The sequence below is a fragment of the Heptranchias perlo genome, chromosome 3 (genome assembly GCF_035084215.1).
Source record: "Heptranchias perlo isolate sHepPer1 chromosome 3, sHepPer1.hap1, whole genome shotgun sequence".
NCBI lineage: Eukaryota > Metazoa > Chordata > Chondrichthyes > Hexanchiformes > Hexanchidae > Heptranchias > Heptranchias perlo.
In genome coordinates, this window is record NC_090327.1 from 93,841,810 (window position 1) to 93,852,337 (window position 10,528).

Here is a 10,528-nt window from a genome sequence, read left to right on the forward strand (position 1 = left end):
AACTCGTTTAAAAAGTACTTGGATATGCACTTGAAGTGCCGTGACCTACAGGGCTACGCACCAAGAGCTGGAAAGTGGGATTAGGCTGGTTAGCTCTTTTTCGGCTGGCACAGACACGATGGACCGAATGGCCTCCTATGCTGTAAATTTCTATGATTCTATGATTTAAGTTTGGAGGAAGTTCTGAGTTAAAGTCCTGAATTAAAACATGTTTAATTTAAGCAGAATCTTTCTGTAACTCTAAGTACTGTACCAGACATATTTGGTAAAGAAGAAAAAATGCAAATTAATCGGATCTTAAGTTTTATATATCTCTTGGCTCATGCTTTAATAAACCATATCCTAAATAGATGGACAGTAAAGGTAATGGGGTTGGGGGGGGTCGATTTTCAACTTCCAAAAGGTGCGTGAAGTTGATGGAGTAGCCATGCTGCCCACCTGAAGATAGCGTCAGGAGGCCCAATCCATTTGGACGCCAAACCACTTCATCAGCATGAGAGTCCAGCATCGGCAAGAGAGCCCAGCATCGGCATGAGAGGGCCATGCACTTTTATTGAACAGCAGAATTCTCCAGAGTACAAGTGGTCACAGATTGCACCCCTTTGCCATATATGCTCCCTTTATCAATCTGGTCACATCAACAGGAAAGACTACCATTCCCTCAAATGTCCACTTCCCCTGTAATCACAAATACCATACCATGCAAATCACTTTTCCTGGCAGTTGCCATGATGCCTTTATATTAAGGCAGTTCACAGTGCTACCATTCTTTCAGGCAAAAAGGCAAGTGCCTGGGTGAATCCTGGAAGATCAAGGCTACCCTATATAGCCTTAATTGATGACAAGTGTTAGCTTTCCCAGCGCTGCAATGAGGTCCATTCTGCTACCAGGTTCATCATCACCAACAATTAGTATTTATATAGTGCCTTTAATGCAGTAAAACGTCCAAGACATTTCACTGAGGTGTAAGGAAAAATGCACTGAACCAACAAAGGAAAGATTAGGAGGGATGACCAAAGGTTGGTTAAAGAGGTGAAGGGAAAGGGGGAATGCAAAAGAGGCCAGAGTCAGAGGCATGAATAGTGCAGTGTGGGGAGGAGGGTTGTAGGGCTGGAGGAGGTTACAGAGATAGGGAGCAGCGAGGCCATAAAGAGATTGAAACACAAGGACGAAAATTTTAAATTTGAGCCCTGAGGGACCAATCCATTCAAAATATCACTGAGTCCCTACTAAGGAACTACATGCACATTGGCACTAAGCAGCAGCAGAGGTCCATGAAGAAAGGCTTCTTTGATATTGATATTTTCCCAAGAGTGTAGGACATCATCAATTCCACATGTGTGTGGATTCAGGCTCCATCAGGTTATGTCATGCCATGTAAAAATAGAAAAGGATGTCAATAAGTCAATGTGTATCCTGATAGCAGTCCCGAAGTTGTGAGACTCCCCTCCTAATGCAAAATCTTGTTTGATGGGAGAGCAAATTGGAAAATCAGTGTGACGTATAGTATGCCATATTTGTGGCATTTATGACTTTCTCGTCATTAATTTTAAATAACTGGATAATCGGAAGTGTTCCAAATTAGAAGTGCTGGCTTCTGCATCCGATTCTCTGATCTGTACGTCTGTCCAGTCAGGCTTCGTGTGAAGAGTGAAGTCTTGCAATTTCAGTGTGTGATGTCAACATAAGCTTCTTCCATGCTAAAGGCAGCTATTCTGGGAGTTGCCGTGACTCTTACAACCTGCGACATTCCAATATTCAAGATCTGTTCAAGGGAGACAGCAAGTTGGATAAATAGTTATTGGGAGATTCTGGTCAGCCTCGCCCACCTTGGCTGATGATACCAGTCATGAAGACCAATATTAAGGTTGAGGAAAGCTACAAAGAGGTCTATGCCCAAACTAGGGCACACAAAGGTGTTTAGGAGTTTGCAATGATTCTGTTGCCTGGATCACTTGGGAGCTCCTTGCAATTTGGCCCAGAGAAGGTGCACAAAATAGTGTTCTTTGCTTCTTAATATCACAGTTGAGGAAGGTACCAGTATGCAGGAGGACAAGGAGCTGCAGCATTCAAGGAATGAGCAAGATAAAGACTGAAGTAAGGATGTGGCAGACAAGGCTTTACCACCAAGCAGATCATTGCCACAGCAACACCACTGCCGTGGTTGAAACATCAGGGGCAATAATGATGGTCACTTCTGCTTGCCTGATGGTGCCTTGTAGCTTGCAGGAAAGCCAAAGTTCACCACTGCAGCTGATGCCTTCCAAATGTTTTGCAGCAATAGAAAGCCTGTGGAATGGCACTGATATTGTTGTCTCCTGCTTCCTCTAAGAGGCTAGCCATGCTGCTGTCTGGGTAGATCAACATGTGGCCTATCTAAATTGCCTTCAAAACCAGCATCCAATATTTCATACATGATGATCATAGAGTAAGTGCAGGTGCTAATGTACAGCTGTGACTGTCAGCTACTTTAAATTGCCATATATGGGTTTTTTGTGCAATTATCCTAACATTGTCAAAAATGCTTATATGAGAAGGGTTCAGGTATCAGCCAGAGAGTACTAGAGAGTACTGTTAATTCAGATGTAGCCAATACTGGCAGTAGAGTACAAAAGGCAGATCTACTTACTGAGAAAGATTGTTTGATAACTATCCTTATACAATGATAGAATAGCTATGTGAAAGTATTCACTCTGCTTTTCCATTTTTAGTTAACAGTATTTCACAATTTCATTCTATTAGCCACAGCAATATGTTGTCCTCTCACAAAGTTCATATCCCCAGGCCCTGTGCAGCCTCCTAGCCTATGATTTCTATTTATTACCTGGAGTGAGGCATCATTAAACCTGGGAGCAGCCTTTCCCCTGGGCTGCTCCATGCAGCATCAGTCAGTGGAGGACTGCCCCTTTAAATAGAGCTCCTCGAGCTGACAGACCTTACTGCGCATGCGCAGTCCACCCGACGTGCAGCTCAGCAGCGGGGAACCCGGAAGACCAGGTAAGTGGATCCAATCAGCCTGCGATTGCGCGCGGGGCAGACTGATTTCACCGGGCGCGTGCGCCCCACCGCCGTGAACCCGCTGCCCTGGTAATATCGGGCCCCTTAAGAGGGAAAGAAAATACAATGCGCAATATTTAAAATGGAGTAAGCAGTGACTAATGATATGCTTCACGGAGACATCTGATAAACGTTTTGAACTGGTACTAATATTCTCTTCCAGCCTGAACACAAAGTAGCTGATCCTATCTGCACATTTATTTTCTCTGTGTTTGTGTTGGGAACAACTATCACTGTTCTGCGAGATATTTTGTTGGTGCTGATGGAAGGTAATTCTTATCTCTACTATTCTCATTTTAGTTCTAGTGACATTTTAGTTCTAGTGACATGAGAACAGGTTCAGATCAGAGACAGTTTGAGATGTTGTCAAGTTTGCAACTATTGGCTTCATGATGCCCTCATAGCACCTTTCATAAGGAGTAAGAAGGCAATTATTTTTACACAGAGAAAAAAGTAGACTTGTAATTTTAACCCCCAAGAACAGGTGGGTTGGAGTTGGGTGGGAGTTGAAAATAGTTGTTTCTTGAGTTGCAACCGCAACCCAGCTCCACATCTGGGTTTAAAGTGGGCACGTAAAAGCACAAGCTCCCCACTGGGAATGCAAAGTCAGAAAATTTTGCGGCCACGACCCAAAAAACAACTATTTTTATTTCCACCCGGCCTCAACCCACCCATTCTGGGAGGTTAAAATTCCCCCCCACGTGGAGTAAATACCAGAGGAGGTCATTCAAACAAATAATATAAATAGGCTCAAAAGGCAAGTCGATGTGTATCTGGAGAGAGAAGCAATTAGAGAACGTGGCACATAGATCAACAGGTGAGATCAATCAAATGGCACTAACCATTTGAGCCTAATGGTCTTTTCCTGTTTCTAATTTGTGCTTCATGTGTTTATGCTTTACAAACAGTTGGAACCTTTTTCATATTAGAAGGATGGGGGTAACTTTGAACTTCAGCGTGGGCAAAAAACTGATGATATCAGATCGGACGCCCGTTACACACCCTGCCTGGTCTTCCTTTTCATTAACTTCAATTGGGCGGGTTGTATAACAGGCAGTTGATCCTTTACTGACAATGGGTGGGGTTTATAACAGGCAGTCGATCCTTTACTGACAAAGGGTGGGGTTTATAACAGGCAGTCGATCCTTTACTGACAAAGGGTGGGGTTTATAACAGGCAGCCGATCCTTTATTGAGAATGGGTGGGGTGTATAATAGGTCGCCAATCAGAAAGCAGAGAGTAGTGCTGAACATTTGTTTTTAAGACTGGAGGGAAGTGTACAGTGATGTTCCCCAGCGTTAATATATATTAATGACCTGGACTTGGGTATACAGGGTATAATTTCAAAGTTTGTAGATGACACGAAACTTGGGAATGTAGTAAACAATGCGGAGGATAGTAACAGACTTCAGGAGGACATTAACAGACTGGTGAAATGGGCAGACACATGGCAGGTGAAATTTAATGCAGAGAAGTGTGAAGTGATACATTTTGGTAGAAAGAATGAGGAGAGGCAATATAAACTAAATGGTACAATTTTAAAGGCGGTACAGGAACAGAGAGACCTGGGGGTGTACGTACACAAATCTTTGAAGGTGGCAGGACAAGTTAAGAAGGCTGTTAAAAAGCATATGGGATCCTGGACTTTATTAATAGAGGCATAGAGTACAAAAGCAAGGAAGTTATGCTAAACCTTTATAAAACACTGGTTTGGCCCCAGCTGGATTATTGTGTCCAATTCTAGGCACCACACTTTAGGAAGGATGTCAAGGCCTTACAGAGGGTGCAGAAGAGATTTACTAGAATGGTACCAGGAATGCGGGACTTTAGTTACGTGAAAAGACGAGAGAATCTGGGGTTGTTCTCCTTAGAGCAAAGTAGATTAAGGGGAGATTTAATAGAGGTGTTCAAAATCATGAAGGGTTTTGTTAGAGTAAATAAGGAGAAACTGTTTCCAGTGGCAGAAGGGTCGGTAACCAGAGGACACAGATTTAAGATAATTGGCAAAAGAACCAGAGGCAAGATGAGGAAACATTTTTTTATGCAGAGAGTTGTTATGATCTAGAATGCACTGCCTGAAAGGGTGGTGAAAGAAAATTCAATAATAACTTTCAAAAGGGAAGTAGATAAATACTTGAAGAAGAAAAATTTGCAGGGTTATGGGGAAAGAGCAGGACAATGGGACTAATTGGATAGATCTTTCAAAGAGTCAGCACAGGCACGGTGGGCCAAATGGCCTCCTTCTGTGGTGTATCATTCTATGATTCTATTATTGCTTTTAAAATTTCAGTATTTTTTCTCATAATCAAAATCATACACTCCAAACCATCTGAAGCTATGTGAACAAGTCAAAGAACATGATAATAGCATCAAGAGGTAAATAGCTGTGAGGGTATGCAAGGTGTTAAGCATTTTTGTTGTCTGGGGCAGTTGGATGCTTCACCTCTTACAAAACCCCACAAAAATGCCTGGAAAATATATCTATATGTTTGGGAAAATATATAATGGAAAATATATGATCAATATATGAACTTTAAAGAATAGTGTTTTATTTCATTTTATTTATCTCGGAAATCTTCTGTGCTTATCAAGGTGCACCAGTTGGACTGAATTACAATGCTGTGAAGGAAAAGATTCTGGCTGTTAATGGAGTGAAAACAATGCACAGCCTTCATCTCTGGGCTCTTACCACGAACCAGGTTATTCTTTCAGCTCATGTTGCCATAGGTCAGTAAAGAAACATCTTAAATGTAATTTCTTGGCTTCATTCAGTCAGTAGTACTTTCTCTCCATTAGTTATACCCGCTTTCTTGCATACAAGTTAGTAGTAAATATGGGCTCTGAATTGCCTCAATGTAAGTTATGGTGTTTTTGCCCCACAAAGTTACACCATTCATCAACATAGGGAGTTACACATAAGTTTCCTGGGGTAAGTTAGTTGAGATATTTTTGCTGCAGCTCTGATGTAACCTGAATGTAGAAACTGTGTAAGTTGCTGACACGCCCCTCCCCCACTCACCTCCCCCAGGAAACTTTCGTTGTAAAAGGGTGCAATTCTTTAAAGGCACTCTACAGACGCCCGGCAGCAGCTCCATACTGTCCAACAGCAAGGTAAGCAGCCGACAAGTTGTTTCAATGGCAATTTCCAGCAAATCACTTGATGTCATCTCTCACCCACAGCATCAGTCCAAATTGGCACCATCATGCCCACTTTGTTTTCAGCTGTGACCACTGGGTATCATGTCAGCACAGCAGGCAAAAGAAACACAACCCACTTCTCTGATGAAGACCTCCAAGCCCTCTTCCAAGGAGTTCAAGACAGGGCCTCACACTCATGGCTTTCCTTTTATCAAGCCTGTAGGGAGCTGGCACTGACTCCCAACTCTCTCAAACCCAGGACTGATAACAGTGCAGAAAAAAAGAGAAAACACTTTTTGAGGGCGAGCAAGGGTAACATGTCATCACTTTCTCCTTTTCCTCCCTGCCCATCCTGATCACCGCTGCACACTTCACCCTCTCAAAGCAATACTCACACTACTAACCCTTCACACTGCACTCTGGGTAAAGGCACCGATTACTCTCCTAACTCTCGGCAGCACTCTCGCCTCTGAGTCAGAAGGTTGTGGGTTCAAGTCCCTTCAGAGACTGGAGTACATAATCCAGGCTGACACTCCGAGTGCAGTACTGAGGGAGTGCTGCACCGTTGGAGGTGCTGTCTTTCGAATGAGATGTTTAACCAAGGCCCCGTAAAAGATCCCATGGCACAATTTCAAAGAGCAGGGGCGTTCTCCCCAGTGTCCTGGCCAATATTTATCCCTTAACCAACATCACTAAAAACAGATTATCTGGTTATTCTCACATTATTGTTTGTGGGAGCTTGCTGTGCGCAAATTGGCGCCCGCGTTTCCTACATTACAACAGTGACTGCACTTCAAAAAGTACTTCATTGGCTGTAAAGCACTTTGAGATGTCCTGAGATTGCGAAAGGCGCTATATAAAGGCAAGTCTTTCTTTCTAACAAACACCAAATACCTTGAGTAACACACTTTCCTCCACTTTAACATCCTCACACCCACATTTCTCCTCTCCCATCATAATTGCCACATGTCATAACTGACAGCTTTATCCTCACACACACAACCTTCCAATCCCTCAGCTTGCAATAAAACAATGTTTGCCTTGAGATACACTGGGCACTTATCCTATGATTTCTTATTTATGAATATTACAGTAAATCAGGAAATAGACTATTCAGTAGATTCAGACTTCTCCATATAGGTGAGGATTCCTGGCAAGGTCCTGCTGGACCAAAGAGATCTGTTTTGGTGTCATCTGGTAGGATGCGTTGAAGAAGGGAAGGCTTAGGTGCTGCCAAAGCAGTCAATCAGTTGATGAAGACGTCCTGCAGAACCAGCCCTCTGATGCCCCTACACCGGTGAGTGAGGTCACCCCCTGCTTTGCATCACAGACAAGATGGATGTCCTGGGAAAGGAACCCTTTCCTATTCACATACGTCAATAGCTTCTTGGTTGGCGCCTTCAATGCCATGTGCGTGCTGTTGTGGTAGCCTGAACCCCGGGAAATCCAGTTATCCTGTAGAAGTCCCTGGCTCTGTGCCTCTGCTGCCTGGGGATAATGCCGATGTGGCTGAATTCAACTGCTCTATGAAAGAGGGCATCTGTCACCTGCATGATCCAGAGCCATGAAAGTTGAAGGATGTTGCCACTTTAATTGCCACAGACAAGGCAGTTGTGGCAGTGGAGCAAGTCTACAAATCTTCATGATGAAGTTGGCAGAGATGCCCAGTGACATCCTCGGAGAGGCATGGCTGTTGGATGCACAGCTCCTCGGACAACCGGTGCAGCCTATTCGCACGTTGGGGAGGGTGGTACCTGGTGGGCTGCTGTTCTCAGCCATGCTGCCTGATTCTCTTGGCCTCTCTACTAGTGCCCTCCCTTCTGCTCTCCCTTACTCCTACGTCTCATTTCCTAATCCCGTTTTGCCTAAGTAAGTCCTGAATCTTCACTTTGGTCCAAGTATCTTGGACTTTCTTCTTTCCACTCTGCATGTGACTCTGGGTCTCCTCAGAGCTCCTGGTCTTCCTTAGTGCCTTATGCATAAGAATCACATGTACAGCTTACACAATATTTTTTGTCCTAAACAATATATGAAATAAGTCTGAAATTCACAGAGAATTATTGGAAATGGAATATTGGAGCTCTCAATTCATAAAAAGTACAATCAAGCCACTGTGCTGCATCCTGTTTATTCTTTCAGCCAGCATGCAGTGAACCATATATTTGCATATGTTTAATCACCTGCGTAAAAACAATTGCTTTTCCTGTTGTTCACAGGTGACACAGTGGATCCTCAACAAGCGCTCAAGGAAATTACACAAATGATTTTTGACACCTTTTGTGTTCACTCTATCACAATTCAACTGGAACAGCATTCGGATCAAGAACCAGAGTGCGTGTTTTGCCAGGACCCCAAAGATTAAGGCTGCATTAAGAGACAGTACCCTTTTTTGTTAGCCTGCACTATATTTGGCAAAACCAGTAAAGCCAGATATATTGGCCTCTACTGCATCCATTGTCATTTTACAAACCTCAGCAAAATCCAAGAAAATGTATGGGATGATCATCTATCTATATAATTAAAAGTCTTGCAAATAATGTGTTGCACATTAAATCTGCCTGTTTGCAGAAAAATCAAGTGTCATGGTTTTCCATAAGCCACTTATGTATACCGATTTGCTGAAATTTGTACCAGCAAAGATGCCACACAAACCATCAAAAAAGCAACCACTTGAAAAAGCTGCAATTTCAACCAATCACATCACTGTATGTTTATGTTTTCAAAGTGCTTCCTGCTGCATTTTTATTTCTGACCCAGCAAACATATAAAAATGAATTAATTTCTTCTTAATCATTGATCCTGAAATTCTATGGGGCTTCCATGGTCACCAGTGGTAACTTCAGTAGGAGATCGACGGAGACTTCAAAGAAACAGCATAAATGGCCATTTTCAGCCAGAGTTACAGTGGGTGACCCCACGGAGTTTGCAGCCCATTAAACAAATAATTCCTGGTTTGGTTTTCACATTCCTACACCACAGTTTATTTCCAGAGGCGTACTTATGTCTTGAGGGCTGAGGAATCACTTTTTCTCTTTGTCTGCAGCTTTGCTACTTCACCTGTGCTGTGGTACCCATTTCTCTGTCTTAAAGTTAGGTCCAATCAAACCCTCTAGCTTCATTCACCATGCAGGTGCAATCTTTTACGGTGCTTTCTATTTTTCTCACATCTCTGATTTTTTGATCTGTTTGTGTTATTTCATAAAAATTATTAATGTTTATCATACCTTTTTATCTTCCCTGTGTGAAATTCAGCCCAATCTTCACCACCTTCTATGCACATGCACTCCTCTTTTTAAATCGTTCACCTGACGAAGGAGGAAGCCTCCGAAAGCTTGTGAATTTAAAATAAAATTGCTGGACTATAACTTGGTGTTGTAAAATTGTTTACAATTAAAAAAAAACTGCCAACGACTGATGAAAGAGACTGAGAAAGAGACACACAAACAGTAAGAGATAATGACCCTGAAAATCTGCACCTTTCTCAGCGGATTCAAGACAGGCAGGGATGGGTTTTGGAGTAGGATCATATTACAGCAGGTCCCAGCCAGAGTATGCCAGAGTATCTGCCAGATGTAGGGGCATGTGGCTGAAGTGCCCATCCTTTAGTTGCCAGGAGCATGTAAACGAGCATTTAATGAAGAAATGACGGGCCCTGTCAGATTTCCTGTCATTCCCGCCACAAATACACCTAATGTATTGAATGCCTGCATAAAACAGGCATTCCTTTGACAGGTCCAGCTGATCCAAAGGAGAGTAAGGAACAGCATTCATTAGATAATTATGTACGAAGAAGGCTATTCAGCCCATCTTGATTCAGAGAGATACTAACATCCCCCCCCACCCCCCACCCCAAATTGTTTCTTAAATGGTCCCAGTGTTCTTGCTGCCAATGACGATCCGGATTCTTTCCCCTCAGTCTGGTTCAGTAAAAACTGAAGTCGAATACATTTTAAAGTTCAGCACACCTTTAATAGCAGGGTTCTTAGTCTGCAGCATTGATTTGGACTCCTGATAGAGTCCCTCTATGCTGGCAGAGCAAGAACAAAAACATACAGAAATCCACACTTTTTTATACAGATGAATAGGGTTGGAACATACTTAACGAGGGTCAACACCAATCATAAGCCGGGCACAGGTTGCCATGCGAGGTTACATTATTTCCGGCCAATCATAAATAATCATGTGCTGACCATGTTGCTGTTAGACATCAAAGGGGATACTTCCTCACTTTCCAACTTGGAATGTTCTTCCCTGTTCCTTCTGTTCCTTATGGTCACACCGCAGGTAAAGGGTATACAGGCAGGAAGTGAATGGGTGACCACCAGGAAGAGTA

At 43.0% G+C, this 10,528-nt stretch overlaps 1 protein-coding gene across 1 annotated transcript; it reads left to right on the forward strand.

Annotated features, from left to right (window-relative positions):
* The first annotated feature begins 3,218 nt into the window (after positions 1 to 3,218).
* Positions 3,219 to 9,560, forward strand: LOC137306888 (proton-coupled zinc antiporter SLC30A8-like). The gene is made up of 3 exons (XM_067976280.1): positions 3,219 to 3,326; positions 5,650 to 5,784; positions 8,412 to 9,560. Exons 1-3 carry the CDS (start codon positions 3,320 to 3,322, stop codon positions 8,555 to 8,557), a joined length of 288 nt encoding a protein of 95 aa, XP_067832381.1. The 5' UTR covers positions 3,219 to 3,319; the 3' UTR covers positions 8,558 to 9,560.
* The last annotated feature ends 968 nt before the right edge of the window (positions 9,561 to 10,528 follow it).

Excerpts from the sequence above, each read along its gene's own strand:
- LOC137306888 (XM_067976280.1), top strand. Across the intron at positions 5,785-8,411 it reads TTCAGCTCATGTTGCCATAG|GTGACACAGTGGATCCTCAA; the intron begins GTCAGTAAAGAA and ends TGTTGTTCACAG.